At 42.2% G+C, this 26,333-nt stretch overlaps 1 protein-coding gene across 1 annotated transcript in view; it reads left to right on the top strand.

Moving 5' to 3' along the window:
• Positions 1-26,333, top strand: part of LAMA1 (laminin subunit alpha 1) — a 3,417,884-nt gene that overhangs the window by 120,086 nt on the left and 3,271,465 nt on the right. Inside the window, exons 4-5 of the mRNA XM_044066516.1 lie at positions 3,610-3,750; positions 15,379-15,552. Coding sequence (XP_043922451.1) covers positions 3,610-3,750; positions 15,379-15,552 — 315 coding nt within the window. The remainder of the gene's footprint in view (positions 1-3,609; positions 3,751-15,378; positions 15,553-26,333) is intronic.

Genomic DNA, 26,333 nt, shown 5'->3' with positions numbered 1-26,333 from the left:
TGGCTTAGAGATGAGAGCAGTCCTTTTAGCATTATAGGCCTTTCAGAATTCCCTTGAGGTACAGTTGCTATCCAAACAGACAATAGGTCTGTGGTTTGATACATCAACAAACAAGGGGAACCAGATCTTATCCCCTTTGAGAGGCAGTGAGAGTCTGGCAGTGGGTGATCTCCTCCAATCACTTGTTTGTGGCAGTGCACATTCCGGGGAAATCCAGCATCTTAGCCAACAAGCTCAGCAGAACCATTCTGATGCTGCATGAGGACTCTGTCAATGCTGTAGTGACGGAAGTGATTTTTTGTCACTGGGGTCAACCTTGCTGTGACCTCTTTGCCTCTCTCTTCCACAACAAGTGCAGCAGGTTCTTTGCCCTAATTCCCCCTCAAGTGGAGTGACCAAGAGATGTTCTAGTCCATGTTTTCCCCCTTCACTTAATACCCACATTTCTCCAGAAAGCACAATGGTTGAAGAGCAAGGTAATCCTTGTTGCCTCCTCCTGGCCTTGGCAGGTGTGGTTCCCATTTCTGTGGTCTCATTTATGTCCACCCTGGACACGGAACCTCAGTCTAGATCTACTATTGCATCCATAGAGAATGATTCATCCAGACATTCAAGGCCTCAAGTTAACCACATGGTTTCTCCAATTACATTGATGGCTAGACTGTGTAGGCTTTCTTGTCTGGTTCTACAGATTTTATCCTCTTCTCAAAAACCTTCTGTCTGAAAAATTTACAAGAGTAAATAGAAGAGATTTTCATTTTGGGCAGAACAAAGAAAGCTGAATCCATTCATAGCTCCAATTCCTACTATATTGGATTTTCTGGCTTCAGTTTTTCAGGACATTGCCACTTTCTGCACCATTAAAGTCCAGCTTGCAGCCATCTCCATATAGGACGTAATGCCTTCCCCTAGCTTCTTCTAAAATCTGTAAGGCTTTTCTGAAGCATACTCTTCTGCTTAGACCTCCAGTAATAGACCTTACTCTACCCTGGGATCTTACTGTTGTATTACAAACTTTAACCCCATCCCCCTTTGAACCTTCAGCTAAGTTAGACCTAAAAATTTCTCTCTTGGAAAACAATTTTTCTTGCCATTACATCTGCAGGGTGAGTTTCTGAACCCCAAGCACTGTCTTCAAGACCACCTTATTTGTTTTTTTTTTTTCACAAAGACAAGGTGACCTTATGTACAAAACTCTTCCTTCATGCCAAAAGTTGTTTCTGAGTCAACATGAATCAAGTAATCAATTTACCAGTCTTCTTTTCAAAACTTGACAGTAAGGGAGAATACATGCTACATCTTTTAGATGTACCTAGACAACTTCCTTTTTACCTACCTAGAACAAAAGGATTTTGAAAAGCTGAAAATACAGTGGGAAAACCAGTATTTGAATTTACCTTAGCTAAATGGATAACAGATTGGATTTCCTTTGTATATTCTCTAAGAAGATTGTCCTTACCTAAATCTCCAAAGGCTCATTTGACAAGATCCATGGTTACATCATCTGCCTTTTGGGCCAGAGCATCAACTGATGACATTTGTGCTGTGGCCACTTGGTACAGTTCTCATAACTTTATCTCTCATTACAAGTTGGACATCATATTCAGTAACAGGGCTGCTTTAGGCTCAGTGACTCTCCGGAATATCCGTCAATGAGGGCCACCCAAGATTATCCTAGCTGGGAACTGTGTTCCATATGTTGAGACATGAATGAAAATTGACATCATCAGATAAAGTTATGTTCTCACCATAATGTTCTATTTGTGCTGTCCATTTTCATTCTTCCTTAACTCACCACTCTCCTTCCCCCTGTCCTTATCCTTCAGGAGTGACCTGATGAGGTGTATGAGAGCCATTGTTCCCAGTTTGAGACCCTACTGTGTCTCTATCCTGTTTCTTGTTAATTATTATTATTATTATAAATATGTATGCCTTCAGGCATATTTAGCAGCAGCAAACGTGATCTGAGGTAATTTGGCAAGTAAGGGGCATTACGGCAAAAGGGAGGAGCTCGAGAGTTGGATCCAAGAATCTGAAGAGATTGGCGGAATCAGATCTGAAGTTCTGATCCAAGACCCATACTTTGAAGAATGAAAATGGATGACACAGATGCATAGTTAGGGTGAGTACATAACTTTAATTTTTGCTTGTTTTTCTGGAGTGACAATAGATATGTTTTAGAGACTTGAGAGGAGCAGAGCTCATTTCTTTCTGAATCATAACTTTGTGGACATAGTTGTATATGCTGAACTTCCAGAAAAATAAGTAAACGTAAAATAAAACAAGACAGTGTAAAGTGGACATAGCTGTGATATAACTTCCAGGAAAAACAGTAAAAGTAAAATAAAAAAGGCAGTGTAAAGTTAAGTCAGTAGATTTTTTTGGCCATGTGGGTGACATAGTTATAACAGATGCAAAGTCTGTATTATCCCTGTTTTAGGACAGTAAGTAGACCATTTCTTCTTGTGATTCATGTGGTTTGTTGCTAAACTGCATTGTGGATATTTTGTTTTTATTTTTTTTCTGTATTTTGTCATTGTTTCATTTGCTTAGTTAAACTGGATGTTACTGTGTTCTCATCTAAGAATGCTTACTGCTGAGTCAGAGCTGGTGAGTGAGTGCTGAGGACCTCTGTTTCCTTTTTTACCTGCGTCTCTTTGCTCCTCTGCCTGCTAACTATTATGCCATACCCAACTGTACTTGAGCCTGCAGGTTCCTTCATCTGTATAGGTTCTTAGACAAGTACTAGGCTGGCTGCCTTTGCAGGCCATTTTAAAACTAGGCAGTTTCCCCTTTCAAAGGTGAGAATCAAACCCTGTACTTTGCATCTATGACATAAACTCTATACGTTTTGTGCCAACTCTCGATAGTAATAATAATTTCCTCCTGTGCTAGGGTCCAGCACAGAGGAAAGAGCAGTCCAGAGTGGCCGTCATTGATGCACGCTTGAGGATGTTTATACCTCTGCCCTTCCTTGCACATGCTTACAGCAGGGAAGTGTCCTCCTTTCTGTCACCAGAGGTAATCCAGTTTATTTTCCAGATTGAGATGCTGTGGGGACTTTTAGAGTTGCATAGTTCTTACATACCCAACAGTGTATATAGTGCTGGGCACAATTATGGAGGCATTTCTGTAGCCCCCACCCCAGTGGCTGAAGTGAGTACCCTCGTCTCTGTATGACCCCTTATCTGCATATGCATGCCCCCACACACATGCACATTCAGGGACCACATTACCAGCTTGGAACACCATGCCACCCCATCTATTGATTTTGTTCCAGCCTTCACTTGCACATGAGCAAATCTGCCACCTAGGAAGCACCACATGCTCTTGCCTGGAAGGGTGAGCTAGCAAAAGCTGCCCATTCCCTATTCCCCTGCCCCACCTCTTCCAGTGTCTGAGCAACTGCGTAAACAGGTCACCCAGGTAACAGTCATGAATTTTTCCCTGTGCATCACAGTGCCAGGCTAGGGCCTTTATTCTTGATTTACTTGGAACTATTGGTTAAAATATATAAACATTATTTCAGATTATTTGAAAATGTGTTTGCTTTTGGTTAAAAGTCTGAGTGTAAAGAATCTAAAGTTGTTTTTAATTTTGGATCTACAGGAGAATGTAGAGGGTGAAAACTGTGATCGCTGCAAGCAAGGGTTTTATAACCTTCAAGACAGAAACCGACAAGGCTGCACAGAATGTTTCTGTTTTGGGGTGTCTGGCGTATGTGAGAGTCTTCCTTGGGCTGTCGCAAAGGTATGCCTTCACTGTATATTGCTTTGTTAATTCAGACTGAGTAGCAGAAGAAGCAAACATGGTAGGTTTGCAGCTGTTTTGCAGTTAGAATCTCTTAGCAGTTTGCATATTAGTCTGAAAAGAGAAGATTGTTCACAGGTGGTGATTATATAGGAATTCTAAATACAAGGAAAAGGGAAGAAGTATTCTGGCAAAAAAGACCAGAAGTAAAGGTATGCTGGAAGAGAAGTTGCATTGTTTGTGAATTTAGCCATGAGCCAGTTTATCAGGGGTTTTACAGACTGACCTTGCTTAGTTTTGATGAATAAATGGTAAATCTAACACAGAGCAAAGCAATTCAAGTATTACTAAAAAAACCTGGAGAAAAGTAAAGAAAGAGAGAAAACCTGCATTACAAACTTGTGAAACACACTACATGGCAGATTTGAAGTCACGTGTTGTGAAGGCCTTACTAGATGGTCCTTGCATCAGTGTGGAGAGTTCTGTAGCATTCTCAGGGGTGTTTTACGTGCCTTGTGCTAACATGGAGATAAAAGTGAGGTTATAGATTTCATGGAGTTAATGGTTATGGTTGATATGGTTTTATTATTTTAAGAAGATGGAAAGTTTTAAAACTTTTTGGGCCGGTGTGGTATACTGGTAGAGCACCAGACTCCCAAGTACAGGTATGTGAGTTTGAGGCCTGCAGAGACTGAAACTGTTCTTTACGGTGGCTGAGGTGATGTAGCAGTTAGAGTTGTTGCCTCACAGCAAGAGGTTCTCCGGTTCAATTCTTGGCCATAGGTACAAGTGAGTGGTACAGATGAAGTACTGTGGCAGGGCTAGCCACCTGGTGGTGTAAACCTTGGCTTGAGGTAATTGTCAGTGTTGAAGTGACACCCTGACCCCATGTGCAAAAATGGGAAAAAGCGATGGATGGATGAATGGAAAGTTTTAAAACTGAGAAGTTATTCTTTATGGAATAACATGCACACAAGTGCTAACATTATGTTGTTGTTTAAGACAGGATTGAGAGAGTGCACCAAAATCATGATTCATTTAAATGAATGTGATAGAGAGGAGGGTAACATGGTAATGTAATTGTAATGGGGAGATAGTGGAGGAAAAATAAATAGAAAGAAAAAGCAGGTGGAATGAAAGCGGACAGGTAAAGAACTATAACTGTATTGTGTAATTTCAGAAGCTTAATGTCAGTCGCACAACGGGTGGCACAGTGGCAGGGTATGTGAGAGGGGAAAAGGGATCCATGATGGAAGAAGTAGAAGATAGAAGAGACTATGGATGGGGCAAGAGAGTTTTGTTTTAAACATGGAAAAAGGAGGAATGAATCCTTTTTGTCTCTGTGTACAAACTGCCCGTTGCGTTTCTGATTTATAACAAAAGGCTAAAAAAGTACACTCATAGGATGGACTAAAAATAGTGGTAATAATTGGGGAAATTGGCATATATTTGTAAACCTGAGTGCTGCATTGTTGAGAGTTAATAAAGGAAGAAAAGGGATGTAAGTAAGAGATGAAAGCTACAGTGTGAAAAGTGAATGCAAACACAGTTGGAATTCTGAGGGCAAAAGTAAAGAACTTGACAGTTTAAACAAAGAGAATTTAACATGAAGGCTTGTCACTGATGTTTGTAAGCCAGGAAAAGTCCACAAAAGCAAGAGCGAAGTGCTGAATAACCAGAAACTACTGTACACAAAACCAACACCGGGAAGCAATAAGGACCAATGACTAGTCCGACGCTAGTGGAATAAAACAATAGTGGAGTAAAACGAACTGGTGACCAGCAAATAAAAATAACACACTCTTTATTAACGCATTCCAGAACAACACAGTGTTTTCGTCATGCCCAACAACTTCATCAGATATCACATCCATCATGAATGCTTAAATACCCTTAATGGTTATACAATTATTCAATTTAAAACAATTTTAATTAATTAAGCAGAAATGCTTAATAAAAACATAGGATAAAAACACATGAACTTAAAACACGTTCTCTACATTCTCAGCCTATACAATGAAGACAAGTGAAATACCATTCAACCCATACTCAAGTCATAAAATGCTAGTAATAACTTGCATTTAAATATTTAACATTCTACATTGCATTTCTGTAAATCCTATGTACAATCCTATGCTTCCGTCTTGTGGCTTTTGTCAACATCACGTAGCACAATACTAAAAATATATATTTATCTACAAACTTTAACCTCAACTAGGAGCACTAAATTCTGAGGGCAGAAGTAAAGAACTTGACAGTTCAAACAAAGAGAGAATGTAGCATGAAGGTTTGTCATTGATGTTAATAAGCCAGGAAAAGTGACTTGTACCTTACGGAATGCTTACAAATAACAGGATTTGGTAAGGAGTGGTAGATGCCATTCCTAGCAAAATGTATAGTGAGAAAGAGCGAAACATGTTAAAGTTAGGTTGTCAGTATAGTTCCTAGCAGAAGTGAAGGGAAATGTAGGAAAGGGAAAAAAAATAAAACAAATGGAGTATAGTAATATGGAGGTGTGGGAACAGTGCAGAGACAACTGTTAAGGTATTTAGGAGGTTAGCAAGAAAACAACTTTGGGAAGACTAGCAACGGTAACTCAGGAAGTGAAGATGTCTAGAGAACTGAGAATCTCTGTTAAGTTTGTTCAGATGTCTAGATTCATAGGGATCACTGGATAATTAAACTGGAGACTGGAGCAGTAAAAAATAAGGAAGTAGGTGGTACAAAGAAGTGGTGTGCTGTATAAAAAGGTAACATTCCTCTTTCATCCAGCCCTGAAAGGAAAGGATGTATTTTTTTACTTGTGGGGGGTGTTTTTTGGCAAAATTGGGAGACATCGAATTGTATTTAGATAATTAAAGCCACAGAGATATTACTTTAGGAGCCAAACCAAACAAGGTATAATGAGTGTGTGGAAATGAAAAGCACACAACAAGTGTTAGTGTCCCTAGGTAAAGTGGCACCCAGCAGGTGTGTTAAAGTGCCCCTAGGTGAAGTGGCAGGTGTGTTAAAGTGCCCCTAGGTGAATTGGCACCCAGCAGGTGTGTTAAGTGCCCCTAGGTGAATTGGCACCCAGCAAGTGTATTAAACTGCCCCTAGGTAAGGGATAACATTATGTCTCTGTAGAAGGAGAATTGCATACTCTTGTCTACCTTTTGAGGGTGTAGGAAAGATAAAGGTTAGTGTGGAGCAGTCAGCTTCACTCTTAACCTTCGAAAGCTTCGCTCCTAACCGTAGAACCGTGGCTGAGAAGATATTAAGGAGATTAACAGAATCTGTACTGGAGAAAGGCCCTATAGGTTTTATTTATTTTTATTTCATTTACTTTGCATTTGTTTACCCGGCAGGTCCGACTGGACCGATGGCTCCTTTTTCAGCGGAGAGATAAGCTGAATAAGCTGATAAGCTCCACATTTATACAGAGAATACATGCATACATATGGATAGAAAGTAATGTAACAAATAGTAACAATAAAAAATGAATTTAGCATAGGATAATAGTATGCTAGGTGTAAGAAAAATACAAATCCATGTTGGCCATCTAAACAAAATTCACAAATAGTACATGTTTCAAGGTTGTAAAGCACAAACCAAGAAATATGAAAGATACATAAATTTAATATCAATACAACAAAATATACATAGAAATGGTATAGATTAAATACAAAATGAAACTGATGGTGATTGGAATATGATGGCATGAAGGGATAATATAAGGAGTCTGAAAAAGTAAAATAGAGAGGAGTGAAGATTATCCAGGATTGAAGTAGGAGCAGAGCCAATTGTTCTTTAGGTATTCCTTTAGGTGTCATTTAAAATGGGATGTAGTGGTAAAACTTGGTATAAACTGGGGTATATCATTCCAGGCTTTTGCTATCTGGTGTGAGAATAGAGAGTCTTCAAAACTATTGATGTGAAATTGTTCTATCTCGCCGTTTTGTTCTTACACGAGGATCGGAGCCGATCCCTCGGCTCCGAATCGGCTGCTTTTCAAGCTCAGACTCTCAGAGAAGCTCGAGACCTGGTGTATATCCCATGATGCTCTACTGTGAATCCCCAGATCTAGTTTGCCGCTGCAACAGATCAGAAGCTCGTCGGAGTTAGCTTGGGCCAGTGACTTAAATTTTCTATTATTATTAGTATTTCTACTCTAATTTTTTGAGTGTTTTATATCTTAGTCTTGATAGTATTATAGTGTTAGGATTCTACTTAGCTTAAATTGCTAGGACTTCTAAATAGTTCTTTTTCAGGGCTTAGGCCTTCTTTATTGGGCGTGACAGGGCTCTGTCACCTGGTTTGTGTGTGTTGTGATATATATATATAGTGGTAGTGTTAGTAGATAGTTTTATTAGATAGTTAAACTATTATAAATATATCTAGTGTGATTCAGTAGTGTGTTTAGATATATAGATATATATTTATATATATCCTAGAACTTGTTTGTGTTACTTATTGTTAAAGTTAAAAGATGTCAGAAAAACAAAAATCAGGGTTTAAAAGGTGTGAGTGCGGCCAAAAAATGTCTGTTACAGACAACCACTCCACCTGCGTGTACTGTTTGGGCTCTGTACACCTACAAGAGGTGTGCTCTATCTGTCATTCCTTTAGCACCAGGGTTCTCCTGGAAAGGTGAAGGAAACTGGTAGATTGAGGACTCCTGAAGCCTGACTTTCAGGCTACTTTATATAAGGCTGACACCTCTTCCAAGGCTTCGAAGGGGTCGAAGTCTTCCAAAGGATCCTCGGAGAACAAGTCATTGGCTCCGAGTTCCTCAGGTATGGTTCGTGCATCGGCTCCACAGTCCTTGGAGCCGTGTATCAAGTCCTTACCTCGGGGCCCAGTTGTGGAACCGATATTGGAGACTCCTCAGTCTCCAATTCTTCAATCGGTTCCATCTTCGGCTCCTTCGACCCATCCCTCGATGCATTCTTCGAGGCTTTCCGATGTGGATCTGGACCGAGTGGTTAAGAGGCTCTTAGAGAACCCGGCCCTAGCCAAAATGCTATCTGCTTCGAGCCATTCGGCTTCGAAGCCTGAAATCCCTCCCATGACTTCTCCACCTCCTCCTCCGAAGCCAATCGAGCGTTTGGAGCCGGGGCAGATGGAACCGATATTGGTAGAGCCCTTGGAGCCGAGGTTCGATCCACCTCCCTCGGCTCCATCGACCTTGATCTCCTCGGTCCCAACCGGGGAATCTCTGGGCCGACAGTCCCTCGCTGGCTCCGGGGTGGAGAGTCGAACTGATACTTCGGTTCTGACTCTTCCACTTGGGGCTTTGACGCAGGTGGCCTCGGCTCCATCCTCTGGATTGGAGCGGAGGGTCTCTGTCTGGGGAGAGCTGCCGGTCTCTTCGGAGCCGACTGACTTCTCGGACCGGGATTCTGGTGCCTTCGATGCCATGAGGAAGGTCATGGCTGCCAAGACCACTACCTCCTCGGATCTGTCTTCCCCTTCCCCTCAGGGGCCTCGTTCTACCTCTTCCCCGCAGATCCCCACAAAGCGTCGCGATCCAGGGCCTCAGGTATCCCCATTGGGTGGCTCCTCCTCTCTAGGGACTTCACCGGACGCTCCCACCGATGAAGTACCTAGGAAGAGATTGTGCAAGAGGAGGTACTTGGATTCCCCACAGGAATCCCTGACATCAGATGCCGACTTGGAGGAATCAGAAGGGTCCCCACGATCCCCCTCAGAGGATGTCTCATTCGCAGACATATTGGAAACCTTAAGGCAGAGGGGTGATTGGCAGTCCCTTGCCCCTTCTGAGGACGAGTCAGTTCTCCTGAAGGCCTTTGGATCTCAACCATGCACCTCCTGGGTTACTCCGCCCTTCGATGAACTGATGGAGCTGGTTGCTCGAAGGGGGTGGGAGTCCCCTGACTCAGTGGAACCGGTCCCTCGGAGGCCCAACAAATTTATTACTTCCCCCACTGACAAGGTCTTTCTTACAAAGGGAGTCCCAGTTGATGCCATGGTGGTGGTGGCGGCCACCAAGAAAGAGATGTCTGAAACCTCTTCTGCTGTCCATCCTCCTAATAGGGATTCTAGGACGATGGACAGGTATGGGAAATGCATATTTAGTTCTTCAGCATTTTCCATGAGGTCGCTCAACTACCTGACGCATTTTACCCGCCTTCAACGAGATCTCCTAAAAGAGCTGGGAGATACTCTCCAGGGTAACACAGCTGATGCAGTCTCGGAAAAGGTGACTGCACAACTCAACACCCTTAATTCAGTAGTAAACTCATCCATGCGACTCATTTCGTATGCTGCTGATGGATCAAGTAGGGTGGCAGGCTCAGCGATAGCTCTTCGGAGACCGTCCTGGATGCGCCTTTGCTCCTTTGTGGAAGCCTTTAAGTCTTCCTTTGTCAATACCCCATTCAACGGGTCCGCCTTGTTCGGACCCAAAATTAAGGAGACACTTACTAGGTGTGAACAAGAAGGGAAGACTCTGTCTGCTGTAGGAGTCCGTTTTTCCACTCCATCTAGACCGTACCCCAAAGGGCGGCGAAGTGGGACAATGTGGATCAGGAAACCTCATGGAGCTTTCCAAAACACACCTACTGATACTCCCTCTAGAGGCAGAGGAGGGGGGAAAAAATGGAAGATGCCGTCCAAACGGCAGAGGCGGTCCGCAGAACCAGGGCGACAGGGATCAGTTTTCTGGTAAGCCCTATCAGCGTTCCTGAAAGGAAGCCCGGCTGTCCTACTCTGGAGGCAGTCGGGGGTCGCTTGGCTTTATACCCAAACACCTGGCTAAACATTACAACGGATTCTTGGTTAAAAAGCGTCATTGCCAGAGGTTATTACATTCCCTTTACAAAACCCCCACCCATATGTACAAGGATCCCAGACGTCCCACCCAGTCTGAGAAAACTAGCAGCCATAGAAATCCAAAACCTGCTAGACAAAAGAGTCATCCAGCCAGTCCCGGCGGATCAAATAGGATCCGGAACTTACTCAAGGTTCTTTTTAGTTCCAAAGAAAACAGGGGACTGGAGGCCCATACTAGACCTCAGCAAACTCAACACCTTCGTCAAGGAGGAAAAGTTCCGGATGGTCATGCTGCAGTCGATTCTCCCGTTCTTAGCAACGGGCGATTGGATGTGCTCTATAGATCTCAAGGATGCGTACTACCACATCAAAATGGACAGATCATCCAGAGATCACCTGCGTTTCTGGCTGGGGGGCCAGTCATTATCAATTCAGAGCCCTGCCCTTTGGTCTCACCACAGCCCCCAGGGTGTTCACCAAATGTATGGCAGTGGTCATGGCTCACCTGAGACGGTTGGGATTCCGGGTGTTTCCATATCTGGACGACTGGCTCCTCACCGCCACCTCCAGGCATCAACTAATCCAAGCAAGAGTCTACACCATAGACCTTTGTTCCCAGTTGGGCATAACCCTAAACTTCGAAAAATCTGCGTTATCACCCTCGCAGCATATTACATTTATAGGGGCAGAACTGGACACCGTCAACGCAAGGATCAGGTTGCCCCAGTCAAGAATCGTAACTCTAAAAAATCAATTATCCAGTCTCTTAGCCCGAAACAAAGCTCCAGCTTCCCAGATACTACAGCTTTTAGGCACAATGGCAGCCACATTGATAGCAGTTCCGTTAGGCCGCATAAACATGCGAATACTCCAGTGGTTACTCTTCGCGCAATGGTCTTACCAACAACTGCCCATGTCACACGAGATCCAGTTAACCAATCTTTGCAAGAAGGATCTCGGTGGTTGAACAGCGACCAAGTGATAATCGGACATCCCTTCGTTCTTCCCCAACCCACAGCCACAGTGACCACGGATGCTTCCCTGATAGGGTGGGGGGGGCTATTTCAGGGAAAGACTGTCCAAGGCACTTGGTCAATCATGGAAACGCACTTGCATATAAATGTCCTAGAGCTGAGAGCGGTGTTCCTAGCGTTGCAACACTTTCACGACTCTCTTCCTCCAGGCACAATTGCTATCCAGACGGACAACATGTCGGTTGTCTGGTACATCAACAAACAAGGGGGAACCAGATCGTACCCTTTATGCAGGGAGGCCCTAAGAATTTGGCAATGGGCTGTATCCACCAGACGTTTTCTGATAGCAACGCACATCCCAGGGTCATCCAACGTGATAACGGACAAACTAAGCAGAGCCATGCTGTTGCCTCACAAGTGGTCTCTCAAACAACAGGTGGCGGAAAACATTTTCCGCAGATGGGGCCAGCCTTGCTGCGACCTATTTGCATCTCCGATGAATGCCAAATGCAGCAGCTACTTTGCCCTTTATCCCCCACTGGGGAACGAACCGAGGGATGCGCTCGTACACAGTTGGCCCCTGGGCCTCTTATATGCCTTTCCGCCAATACCTCTAATTCCCAAATTCATGCAGAAAGCCAAAAGTCTGGGAAGGACTGTGATTTTGATAGCCCCGTCTTGGCCTCGACAGATTTGGTTTCCCTTCCTGCGGAAGTATCATCAAGTGGAGGAACCATGGATCTTGGACCCAGTGCCGAATCTTCTGACTCATTCGTTGGGAGTTCTCCATCCCTCCCTCACTTCCCTGAAACTGACAGCTTGGCTGCTCCGATTCCCACATTAGCCAGGTCACAAGATTTGTCTTCTGCGGTCCAACATATTATAGTTTCCTCTCATAAACTATCTACCAGGAAACTATATAATAGCAAATGGAAACAATTTGTTCACTGGGCTTCTCAGCATGACACTGACCCTTATGTAGCACCTATCTATACCATCTTAGAGTTCTTGTCTTCCTTGTTCCATGATGGTGTGGCTGCTGCCACCATTAGAGTTCAATTGGCTGCTATCTCAAACTTCCATGTAGGCTTTAACGGCTCAAACATCATGTCGCATAGACTATGTAAAGCATTCTTAAAAGGAACCCACCATCTCAGGCCACCTATTAGGCATCCTTCTACCCCTGGAATTTGAATCTGGTTTTATCCCAACTGATGCTCGCCCCCTTTGAACCTGCTTCATCTTGTCATTTAAAGTTTTTGTCTTGGAAAACTTTATTCCTGGTAGCCATTACATCTGCACGTAGGGTCTCCGAACTTCAAGCCTTGTCCTCCAAACCCCCATATTTGATTTTTCACCCTGATAGGGTATCCCTCAGTACTAATCCTACCTTTCTTCCCAAGATCTCTTCAGAAAATAACAAATCAGTCCATTGAGCTCCCAACCTTCTTCAAACACCACACCAACAAACTAGAATATATGTTACACAAGCTGGATGTACATAGACAACTGAGGTTCTATCTGGATAGAACGAAGGATTTCAGACAATCGGATCAACTCTTCGTCTCTTATGCAGAGAATAAGAAAGGTTTCGCAGTATCAAAAACCACACTGTCCAAGTGGCTCTCTGACTGTATCAGATTCATTTATGCTTCCACGAATCAACCATTAGAAACTAACATCAAAGCCCATTCTACACAAGCTGTTTCTACGTCATTGGCTCATGCAGCTCGCTTGCCTTTCGATACCATCTATGCAGCTGCCACGTGGTCAAAACCTCACACGTTTATTACTCATTACAAAGTGGATAGGACTTCCAGGGACAGGGCTACGTTTGGTTCCACTGTGCTCAGGAACGTTCTCCCGTGAGCCACCCAGGATCAGGGTGCTTGGGACGCTACCCACGTGTAAGAACAAAACTGGGAGATAGAACAACTTTACATAAAGCAGTTATGTTCTTACCACAACGTTCCATGTGAGTTGTTCATCTCGCCTTTTTGTTCTTACATTCCCGCCCACCTTCCCCCTCCAGTCGAGTGAGATGGTTGCCTTGGAGGATTGGTTCAGTTGTCAGTCTGTTTCAGACATTCCTGCTCTTCTTGTTTACTTCTATTTTTATAGTTACCTAAGTAGGTAGACTACATAGTCTTATTCTGTCTGTAGGCTGTCTTGGTTGCAGCATACTAGATCTGGGGATTCACAGTAGAGCATCATGGGATATACACTAGGTCTCGAGCTTCTCTGAGAGTCTGAGCTTGAAAAGCGGCCGATTCGGAACTGAGGGATCGGCTCCGACCCTCGTGTAAGAACAAAAAGGTGAGATGAACAACTCACATGGAACGTTATGGTAAGGACATAACTTCTTTTTTGCTTTGGTAACTTTTAAAAGTATTTTATTGGATGATCAAAGTGTCGGGTTGGTAGTTTATGCCTGTACAAGATTTGTGAGGGATGGACAATTGGGTTGGTGAACAATGGTGTGAGCTATAGTAAGCTGGTTGAGTAAGAGCAGATTAGGTAATTCTAGCCAATCTAGTTGTCGTAAAGCTGTACAGTGATGAGTTCTGTTAGGGAGGTTAGTGGCAAATTTAGCAATTTTGTGGTAGCAGGCCTCTAATTTAGCTAGGTCAGTTTTTTTCAGGTTTGTAAAAATGGGAGAAGCATGCAGAATGGTGGGTAAGAGAGAGGATCTAGCAGTAAATTTTCTGGTGGTAGGAGTGAGGAAAGGTTTGGCTCTGTACAGTGAGCTGAGTTTTATGTGGTCCTTTTGGATGACAAGGGCAATGTGCTTGTTAAATTTTAATGAATGATCAGTAGTGACTCCCAAGTATCTTAGTATTGTCGACTGGTTCGATTTTGGTGTTATTAGAAGAAAGGATATAAAAAGGGAATTGTGGCAAAGGATGTATGTTATTAGTGAACAACATAAGTTTTGTCTTATTTGGGTTTAGTATGAATTGGTAGTCTGTAAGATATTGCTCTGTGTGTGAGAAAAGCTGCTTGGGTTTTAAGAAGGAGCTCAGGGAGGGTGTGGGCTTTCCAGATGATAGTAGAATTGTCTGCATATTGCACTATAGTGGGCTGGGTGGAAGCGGAACTGAGTTTGTTGATGAAAATAGAGAAAAGAAGTGGCCCAAGAATTGAGCCTTGTGGTACACCCACAGAGATTGGAAGTAGAGTTGAGATGTCATCCTGCTATTTCACTGCTTGTTGACGTTCAGAAAGGCAACATAGGTTCTATGTTAAACTGGGTTCACGTGTGACAGATGTGAAAAGGCATGCTGGGTGGTACACCCACAGAGTTTGGAAGTAGAGTTGAGATGTCATTCTGCTATTTCACTGCTTGTTGACGTTCAGAAAGGTAACATAGGTTCTATGTTAAACTGGGTTCACGTGTGACAGATGTGAAAAGGCATGCTGGGTAAGTTGAAAGATGTTGGCATAGGTAGAAAACTGGTTGAGTAACATGCAACAGGCTTGTTATAAAACAGGGAGTAAGACAAAGAGGTAGTACTAGCCAAGCACTGTAGTAGTCACTGCTGGACCCCATGAGATAGTAGTCAAGGATGACAGAACTGAAGACAATGAAACCAGACTCAAATACATTGGCATGGTGGGCAGTGCGGTTGACTACTTCACTTTTCCTATTATCACATTCCACCGCCTACTGCATTTTGGTTTGCATATTCCTTAAGTTGTACTAATACTGACAGAATGTATACTTGAACACCATTAAACAGCAGTTGACATGCAAAGTGAGAAAGAGAAAAAAATGTTATTCACTTACAGGGACTATAGATGTTTGTATTCACTCCATGCAGACACAAAATTAAACGGTCTTTAATGGCTGTCATTTACAGTTGTATCTCCTTTTCTGCAGGCACTGAACATGGATGGATGGATGGTAGTGGACAGGCAAGGCAACAACAGTGTACAGCCTCATCGAGACCATTTTGACATTGCTAATCAAATTAGTATTAACAACACACTTGCCAGAAATGTTCTACCATTTATTTACTACTGGAAAGCTCCATCAGCCTACTTGGGAAATAAAGTAAGTTTCATAGCAAATGAGAAGTCCATACAGTCTGTGATTTATGACTTATAATGTCATTATTTTATTTATTATTTCCTGAATATGTCTCATACATGCCTCATGTATCTGTAGCAGTGCTAATCCTTTGGCCATGGAGTGTCATTCAGAAACCACATAAGTCTATGTCGTCAATACCTGTAGAGAAACAGATGTTATCTGTGTAAACTATTTATCTCTAGCTGGTCAACATGCCACAGGTGTTAGTCATCTACAACTAATAGTAACTATAGCCATCTTGCTGCAGGGCTTAGGGTCATAGGTGTGTACTAGGCTAATGGCCCTGGAGCCTTTACAATCCTAGCCCAAAGGATTACCCTGGCATCGTGCCACCCAACCTTAGTTCCCAGTGGCTCTGTCGAGTAGAGCCACTGGAGTGATCCCCAGGGTGAATTTTCTATTTCCCATCTACTCATCAAGATTTTTCTTGAAGAGGGCCAATGAGGTGCTCTGACATGTATGGGAAGTCTATTCCATAGCATGGGCAGTCTTTGGGTTATGAACCTGTCCCTCTAGCATGCTCTGTTGATTGTGGTAATGAGGTTGAAGTGTCTGGAGCATGTGGTGGAGAGGGATTGGTATTTCTTTAGATGTAGCATTTCTAACAGAGCTGGGTCAGACATGGCTTTGTAAGTCAAGCAGAGATCGCCTCTAAGTAGGCGATATGAGACAGAGAATAGTTGGAGTTTTTTGAGTCCGTTCATATAGGACAAGTGTTTCAGGCCTAGGATCCTGTTTGTGAGGTACTTTTGTGGCCTCTCCAGTTGTTGCAGGTGTCTAGTGAGATACATGCCAAATGGGGCATTGTACTCTATGACTAGCCTAATGAGGGAAGAGTAGAGGGAGACACAATGACCTCTTTCTTTCTGGATGCAAAACCCTTAGTAATGAGATGTGCTACACAGAAGGACATTCTGACCACAATGGCAGTGTCGTGGTCAAAAGAGAGGTTGCTGTCAACCTGTGTTCCCATATCTCTTATAATGCCTTCTGTGTTCAGTGGACTACCATCGATGTGGTAATTCATGGGAACAATGTTTTCCCAAAGGGGATGACAACACATTTTTTGGCATTGAGCTGAAGGCCATGGTTCTGACACCAGTCGTTGGTCTCAGTGAGGCCTTTTGGTAGGATGTCAACCTCACTTGGGGAGTTAATAATAGCTCCCAACTTGCAATCGTCTGCACACTTTGTCAGCCAGAGTCCCTTCATGGTGGCCTGGACTTCAGAGAAGTAGATACCAAACAGGAGAGGACCCAGGACTGAACCCTGTGGGACTCCACTCGTGTCTGGTCGGCAGTCTGACTTGGAGTCAGCTACTTTCACACTGTGGGTTCTATCTGTGAGCCAGTTTGTAACCCACCTAGTGATATAGGGGTTGATGCCTAGCTTAGTGAGTTTTTCTATGATTCCTGAGTGGGGAATGGTATCAAAGTCCTGGGCCAGAACAAGGTAGGCTGTATGAGCCAGCTTGCCTTCATCCACAGCTCTGGTGACTGACTCAGAGAAGTCGAACAGTTTGAGCAGGCATGATCTACCCTTCACAAAACCAAACTGTGTGGGATTCAGAGTTTGGAGATTCCCTATGTCCTTGTTTATTATGTCCATAATGATGTGTTCCATAGCTTTGCATATCAGACTCGTCATGCTAATGGGACAATAGTTCCCAGGGTCTGTAGTTGCTCCTCCTTTGTGGGGAGGGATGACTGTAGCACTGCACCATTTGGTAGGGACAAAGCTTGAGGTGAGGCTGTGATTGAACAGGGCACATAGGTGAAGTGTCAGTTCACTCTGTAGTTCATGTAGAACACAGCCAGGGATATTGTCAGGTCCCATAGAGTATTCTTGGCCTTGGACAGTGCTGTTTTAACCTGTGCAGCAGTAATACTGGGTGCTCGGCAATCGACAGGTGTTGTGATTGGTCCTTTGGAGGTAGAGAGAGGTGAAGATGGCACTGAATCTGTCGGCCAGTATATTGGCAATATCTGTTGGCTCAGTATAGAAGGTACCATTGTGCAGTAGCTCAGAGCAAATCTGGGTATTGCTGTGGTGATTCTTTACATAACTATAGAAGGCCTCGTGGTTGTCTTTACTATCTGTTGCAGTTCTGTTTTCATAGCTAGCTTTAGAGGATTTGATGAGGGATCTCAACTTTTTGTTGAGGCTGATAAGGGAATTTTTCCTGTCGTGGGATTTCACCTTATTCCACATCAGTTTCCTCCTTCTGTTGCAGTTTGTTTATGGCAAGGGACCACCAGATTGTCCTCCATTTTTTGGAGGAGAGCATCTTTGTTCTATTGGGTATGTCGAGATCCATACATTTGTGTAAGTATTCGTATAGTGCATTGGTGTATGATTCGGCGGTCATGCAACTATTCTCCATCCATTTGCATGGGTGCGGTGAAGTTATCCACTTCTGTTTTAAGGAGCCCAAAGTTAGCTTTGGAGAAGTTTTTCATGGTGGTTACCTTTGTGGGGGCTGGGAGAGATGTGGATTTCCAAGGTGATTCGTTTCTGGTCGAAACTAACTAGGGAGGAGTTGACAGTGTTGTAGAGCAACAGTCTCCCATGTCAGTAATGATCAGGTCAAGAATGTTATTACCTCTAGTGGGGTTAAGAATGAGTTGGTCCAGGGGATTGGAGTTAATGAATTCCAGGAAACATTGGGCAAGTGTATTGGTACATGAGTAGTTTTCCCAGTTAATGGAGGGGTTGTTGAAATTGCCCAGTGTGAGTGTTAGGTTGAACCTTAATATGCTCCAGGGTGCTTAGGAACATGGAGTGCAAGTCTTGGGACATAGTTGAGGACCTGTAGCAGGCTACGACCTGAATCGCTGTCTTAAGCAATGTTAGCTGCACCTGAAGTATCTCTGATGCGTTATGTTGGGCTACCAGTCTGGAGGTGTGCACATCTTTTATAAATATGGAAACACCACCGCCTTTGGAGCTTCGGTCCAAGTTCTGGGGATGAAAGGTGTGGAATGAGTTATAGCCTGGTAGTGCAAGGGTGCATTCTGCTGCTTTGAACCAGGTCTCTGTTACAGCACAAATGTCAATGTTCTCCATTTTAAGGAGCCCTTTGAGCGAGTGCATTTTGAGATTTAGACTTCTTGCGTTGAGCAGCATGACCCTGAGATTGCATTTGTTTGGAGCTGTTATGGTGGTAATTTGGTTTTTGGAACACCACATGAAAAGGCACTATAGGGGTGGCAAGAGCCTTGGCCAGTATCCGGAAACCCAGGGGTGACAGATGCAGGCCAACTCTGGCAAAGCTTGATCACATTATGCTCATGTTTTGTAACAGGCCAAATGACAAGTACACTCTCAGTTAGTAAAAATGGAGTGTTGGGAAGAGTGCAAGTTTTATTACATGGTGAATCATTTAGTAGTTCATTGCTGAAAATGCACTACTTCATTCAGTGACATACTATTCTGTTAATGTGCCATATGACTAAAGGTTTGCATATTTGTCACTTAAAATCTCAGTATCATTTTAATATACTGACATTTTGGCACAGAGCTGTAAGTCTGTGTGCTGCTTGATCTAGACCCTGCAGCAGACTTGGGTTTGATTCCTATAAATTGCATTTGCTTTCTTTGTTACAGAGCAGTTTTGCTCCTTGCTTACCCCTGAAAAGGGTACTGTGCCCAGTGGGCTTATGTTATTACTGGGATTGTTATTGTTGTTCACATTGCTGTCAACCCTGCTATGACAAATTGTATATGGCCAATGTATCAAAGGCTCTTGTTCTCTGTTTATAAATTGTTCATATTCTCACCCTTCAAATATATCAGCCTGTGTATGTAAAAACATGTTACTGTTTTTGTATGCATTCTTGTTTTTGTTTGCATTGCTGTTATGTGCATGTTTTCTTTCACCTGGCCCGTGCCTAAAATGGACAAATCTGATTATTGCACTACCCCGGTAAACAAATACAAAATACAGTACAGTAAAACAAAAAATACACCCCTAAACCAGGTAGTAATGAGTGGATACTTTTATTTTAGTTTCATATTGTACAAACCTAAGTGCATATTTTACTGTAAATGCAGTATTTGTGATTGGTTGTTGATAACATATTCTTCTGTACAGAGCAGAATTTTAATGACATTCCATTTTATGCATAGATGTAAACATGGTAGTTTGCAACTTTGCCACTTGAAAGTAAACAAAAAAGAATGAGTTTGACAGACATCTTAGAAAGTATAGCCAAATGAATGAAGCTTTCTGCTGCCCTTTTGTTAAATGCAGAGTTCGTCCTTACGCATTTCTTGGCGTAACGTCTGCAGAACAGTAGCTAGTGATGTCCTGTTCTCATGTTGCAGTATTGCAAACTCTTGGGTTCCCCTGTCTTACTACCCAAATGTTCAGCCAGTATACAAAAGCTTCCAGTCACTGCTAGGTACATGGGATGTCTGATGTTGCCTAAGGGAACGTGGCCCATAAAAGTGATGTCTGCATGCACCAGTCCTCAGAACTTCTCTGTCACCATTCGAACGTCAGGTGTTCTTGCTGTACTGTAAATTCTAAGGTAAGTACCCTGTTAGGGACATTTTGTTATTTGGGTCACTGCATGCCTGTGTGGTTTCATGTCATCCAGGAAGGGAAAGCATAGTAGACACCCACGAGCTTTGCCTTTATCATTTAGGGCCTGTCCACAACTATAAGTCCTGCTCCATCTGCCAGGCTTTCGTTCTGAAAACCCTGCATAGCCGTCTGCATGCGTTAAATGTTTATCTTGAGAATCAGCACCTCAAGTGCTTAGCTTTAAGTATGGATGGGCCAGCCGGTCAGCCACCCAAGAAGAAGGCCAAAATCCCTAGCCCTGACTCAGTAGCTGCACCTCCTGCAGCTGACGTTATTCCTGTGGTTGATGTCACACTGGAGCAATGATTGATCGCTGCCAGTATGGGTACAGTGGTTACCGATGTGGAAGCCGCAGAACCCAGAGCAGAAGGCACATCCTTGGAAGTTATGCTGCCATCGGCTTCCGATGGCAAGGGGGAACGTTTGCTTCTACCGGCCACCCAGATGGATCCCACACTACTTCGAAGGTTACTGATCCCTGGCCTACCTTGGCTCAGACACCCGTTAGGCATTCCCTTAAAAAGAAAGAGAAAAGGAAACGTTTCTCCCCCAGTAGAGAGCCAGCCAGATTGGCGGGTCTTTTCTCAGAATCTTTTTAATGCTTTTATGGCTGTAAGGCCTGCTACACCCTTAGCCTCTCCAGTGGCTTCTCCTGTGATGAGCCCTAGGCCTCAGCCCTTAGAGACTTCCCAGGCTGAAGTTGAGGAATCCTGTCACTCCTCGTCAGAGGATTCCTTTTCATGTCTCCCAGTTGTCATCCCCCCTTGGCTATGCCTCCCCAGAGGAGGAATTTGCAGAGGCAGATTCTTCAACTGAGGATCTCACTTTGGGGAGACCATTGCAAAGATGAGGGAACATTTCAAATGGAGCCCTCTGAGATGACAGAAGTTCAGAAAAGGTATTATGAACTTCTGAGGTGGCACCCCCTGCCCCTTCAGCTATACTGCCAGTACTGCCAGCATTTCTGGATGCATTTAATGCAGCATCACTCAGTCCTGATTCTCAGCGTCCTGCACCATGAAGGCCTGACAGATTTTTACAAGGTCCCTGAGGGAGCCAAATTCCTTGTTAAGTGCCCTGCAGTGGACCCTGGTACTGTTTCAGTGTCAGCTGATAAGGCATCTAAAGTCCTTCCATTTTCCCTCACTTCTGCCCACAGACAAAGACAGTCACAGGCATTCACTGCAAGGGAGTCACCCTTACCTCAGTGATATGTCTGTCAGCACCCAGTCACCTACCTTGGCAGTTACCGCTGTCTACACATCACTAGTATCACCACTGGAGTATGTGGGCTAGGCATGGTCACACCATGCCCCCCCCCAAAAAAAACAAAGATGATCAGGCATTGGCTGGTTACTCTTCTTTCTCCTCTCACAAACTGTTCCATCCCTTGGACAGCTAGCTGAATCCTGGTCATCAGGGTTGTAGTTAGGGCCTTATCCCTTTACTTCGCAAAGCCAGTGACCCACAGCTGACAGTCCTGACACATAACTAGAATGTCAAACTTGACATAGGGCCAGAGGAACAAGACCCTGTCATGGTGCACAGGAGTTACTAAATTATGCAGTCGGACTCAAATGGTAACCACGGAAAGTGAGGAGAATGTTAAGTGGAACTTAAACTTATATCCTTGGTTGAAGTGATGGACAGACTTTGAATGAGTTTGTGGAGTTTTTCCATCTGCTCTTATCACTGCCTGCTGTCTGTAAGATTTACAGCTTCTCAGGGAAAGAAGTTAGTGTCCACTAATATTTACATTGTCATCTGAACAAATGTCAGTTTTAGTTCTTGGAACTGTTGGGAGGGACATTTTAATGCAGTTAGGATGAACTGGGAAAAGTAACACACAATTGTGTGTATGTCAGCAAGTTTTATACCCTCCCTACGATCACCCTTGAGTGAGTTCATGACAGATATAAGATGCTTTGGAAGAAATTTGACTCTAAGGAATATATATGGCAGCAAAGAAACACAGGAATATGAAAATAGTTACATTTATAAAACCCAGCACTTTTGTTCCACTCAGCCATCCCACTATAAACATTCTCATGTGGCTATGTGAAAGAGAGGTGGAACAACATAGAATGAAAGGTAAAGGACAGCACTTATATAATTTAAACTATCAAGAAAAGCTTGCACTAACTAAGCTCCAAAGAAGGAAGGATATAGTGGTAAAAGCAGCAGATAAAGGAGGAGTTGTAGTTGTAATGGATTCAAAAGAGTATGATAATAAGATGAAGGAAATGTTAAGTGATATAACAACTTATAAAAGAATATCAAAGAAGGATGTAAATAAAGTAATAGCAGATGTGAATGATAATATTCATGACAAGTTAATGAACAGAACTATCTCAAAGAACTGTATGACTATTTTTGTAAACACCATCTGAAGATACCAAATATCAATGGACTACCAAAGGTCCATAAAAATCTGATGGATCCACCACTAAGGCCAATTGTCAATGGGGAAGGATGGGTGACCAAACCCATCTCCATATATGTGGAAGAAGAACTGAAAAGGTTATCACCACATGCAAGAACAGTTGTGAAAGACTCTGTGAAGATTTTTTAAAATGCCTATATGAAAGTACAGCAGTGAGGGGAACATATGAAGATATAATGATGGCAACTCTGGACGTAAATAGCCTATTTACATCCATACCGAATGAATATGGAATAGAAGCGGTTAGGCAATTTGGATTCTAGTACAGAATCAGTGACAACATCAACTTGATATGCAGCCTTCTAGATGAAGTACTATCTAATAATGTCTTTGTATTTGGGAATGAATATTATTGGCAGAAATCTGGAGTGGCCATGGGTACCCCATGTGCCAACAGCTATGCTAACATAGTGAGTCTTTTTTGGGTAATTCCACATCATTTTTAAGATTTGAACTGAATTTATCTGACACTACTATCAGCTTCTTGGACATTCAGCTGACGTTGAATTATGGATCTGGAATTGATACGTCTATGCATAGAAAGACAACATGGTGTAATCATATGCTTCACAGGACCAGTATGCACCCAAGACATATTTTTAAGACTATAGCAGAGAATCAAGTAAAACGTATATCTAAAGTATGCACTAAGGAAGAAGAATTTGACATAGAAAAAGAGAGACTTATTAACATCTTTGTGGAAAGAGGGCTCAATAAGGATGAGGTTATGAAAGGCATGAAAAGGACATCAGGTTTACAAACTGGTAAAGGAAGACCATATTTCTGTCACAGGATGAGTAAGAATGAAGAAGAGAAGAAAAAGATACATACAGCAGTGGTAACAACGTTATACTAGAGATCATAAGAAAGAACTGCCTCACATATAGCAGTGGTAACAATGTTATACTAGAGATCATAAGAAAGAACTGCCTTACATATAGCAGTGATAACAATGTTACTCTAGAGATCATAAGAAAGAACTGACTCACATATAGCAGTGATAACAATGTTATACTAGAGATCATAAGAAAGAACTGCCTCACATATAGCAGTGATAACAATGTTATACTAGAGATCATAAGAAAGAACTGCCTCACATATAGCAGTGATAACAATGTTACACTAGAGATCATAAGAAAGAACTGCCTCACATATAGCAGTGATAACAATGTTACACTAGAGATCATAAGAAAGAACTGCCTTACATATAGCAGTGATAACAATGTTACACTAGAGATCATAAGAAAGAACTGCCTCACATACAGCAGTGATAACAATGTTACACTAGAGATCATAAGAAAGAACTGCCTCACATACAGCAGTGGTAACAATGTTACACTAGAGATCATAAGAAAGAACTGCCTCACATACAGCAGTGGTAACAATGTTACACTAGAGATCATAAGAAAGAACTGCCTCACATACAGCAGTGGTAACAATGTTACTCTAGAGATCATAAGAAAGAACTGCCTCACATACAGCAGTGGTAACAATGTTACTCTAGAGATCATAAGAAAGAACTGCCTCACATACAGCAGTGATAACAATGTTATACTAGAGATCATAAGAAAGAACTGCCTCACATACAGCAGTGATAACAATGTTACACTAGAGATCATAAGAAAGAACTGCCTCACATACAGCAGTGATAACAATGTTACACTAGAGATCATAAGAAAGAACTGCCTCACATACAGCAGTGATAACAATGTTACTCTAGAGATCATAAGAAAGAACTGCCTCACATACAGCAGTGGTAACAATGTTACACTAGAGATCATAAGAAAGAACTGCCTCACATACAGCAGTGGTAACAATGTTACACTAGAGATCATAAGAAAGAACTGCCTCACATACAGCAGTGGTAACAATGTTACACTAGAGATCATAAGAAAGAACTGCCTCACATACAGCAGTGATAACAATGTTATACTAGAGATCATAAGAAAGAACTGCCTCACATACAGCAGTGATAACAATGTTATACTAGAGATCATAAGAAAGAACTGCCTCACATATAGCAGTGATAACAATGTTACACTAGAGATCATAAGAAAGAACTGCCTCACATACAGCAGTGATAACAATGTTATACTAGAGATCATAAGAAAGAACTGCCTCACATATAGCAGTGATAACAATGTTACTCTAGAGATCATAAGAAAGAACTGCCTCACATATAGCAGTGGTAACAATGTTACACTAGAGATCACAAGAAAGAACTGCCTCACATATAGCAGTGATAACAATGTTACTCTAGAGATCACAAGAAAGAACTGCCTCACATATAGCAGTGATAACAATGTTATACTAGAGATCATAAGAAAGAACTGCCTCACATATAGCAGTGATAACAATGTTATACTAGAGATCATAAGAAAGAACTGCCTCACATATAGCAGTGATAACAATGTTATACTAGAGATCATAAGAAAGAACTGCCTTACATATAGCAGTGATAACAATGTTATACTAGAGATCATAAGAAAGAACTGCCTCACATATAGCAGTGATAACAATGTTATACTAGAGATCATAAGAAAGAACTGCCTCACATATAGCAGTGATCACAATGTTATACTAGAGATCATAAGAAAGAACTGCCTCACATACAGCAGTGATAACAATGTTATACTAGAGATCATAAGAAAGAACTGCCTCACATATAGCAGTGATAACAATGTTATACTAGAGATCATAAGAAAGAACTGCCTCACATATAGCAGTGATAACAATGTTATACTAGAGATCATAAGAAAGAACTGCCTCACATATAGCAGTGATAACAATGTTATACTAGAGATCATAAGAAAGAACTGCCTCACATATAGCAGTGATAACAATGTTATACTAGAGATCATAAGAAAGAACTGCCTCACATATAGCAGTGATAACAATGTTATACTAGAGATCATAACAAAGAACTGCCTCACATATAGCAGTGATAACAATGTTATACTAGAGATCATAAGAAAGAACTGCCTCACATATAGCAGTGATAACAATGTTATACTAGAGATCATAAGAAAGAACTGCCTCACATATAGCAGTGATAACAATGTTATACTAGAGATCATAAGAAAGAACTGCCTCACATATAGCAGTGATAACAATGTTATACTAGAGATCATAAGAAAGAACTGCCTCACATATAGCAGTGATAACAATGTTATACTAGAGATCATAAGAAAGAACTGCCTTACATATAGCAGTGATAACAATGTTATACTAGAGATCATAAGAAAGAACTGCCTTACATATAGCAGTGATAACAATGTTATACTAGAGATCATAAGAAAGAACTGCCTTACATATAGCAGTGATAACAATGTTATACTAGAGATCATAAGAAAGAACTGCCTCACATATAGCAGTGATAACAATGTTATACTAGAGATCATAAGAAAGAACTGCCTCACATATAGCAGTGATAACAATGTTATACTAGAGATCATAAGAAAGAACTGCCTCACATATAGCAGTGATAACAATGTTATACTAGAGATCATAAGAAAGAACTGCCTCACATACAGCAGTGATAACAATGTTATACTAGAGATCATAAGAAAGAACTGCCTCACATATAGCAGTGATAACAATGTTATACTAGAGATCATAAGAAAGAACTGCCTCACATATAGCAGTGATAACAATGTTATACTAGAGATCATAAGAAAGAACTGCCTCACATATAGCAGTGATAACAATGTT

This window comes from Protopterus annectens, chromosome 3.part1, assembly GCF_019279795.1.
Source record: "Protopterus annectens isolate FY-2018-M chromosome 3.part1, PAN1.0, whole genome shotgun sequence".
NCBI classification, from domain to species: Eukaryota; Metazoa; Chordata; order Ceratodontiformes; family Protopteridae; genus Protopterus; species Protopterus annectens.
The sequence above is the reverse complement of the archived record's forward strand: the minus strand, read 5'-3'. Positions and strand labels throughout refer to the sequence as shown.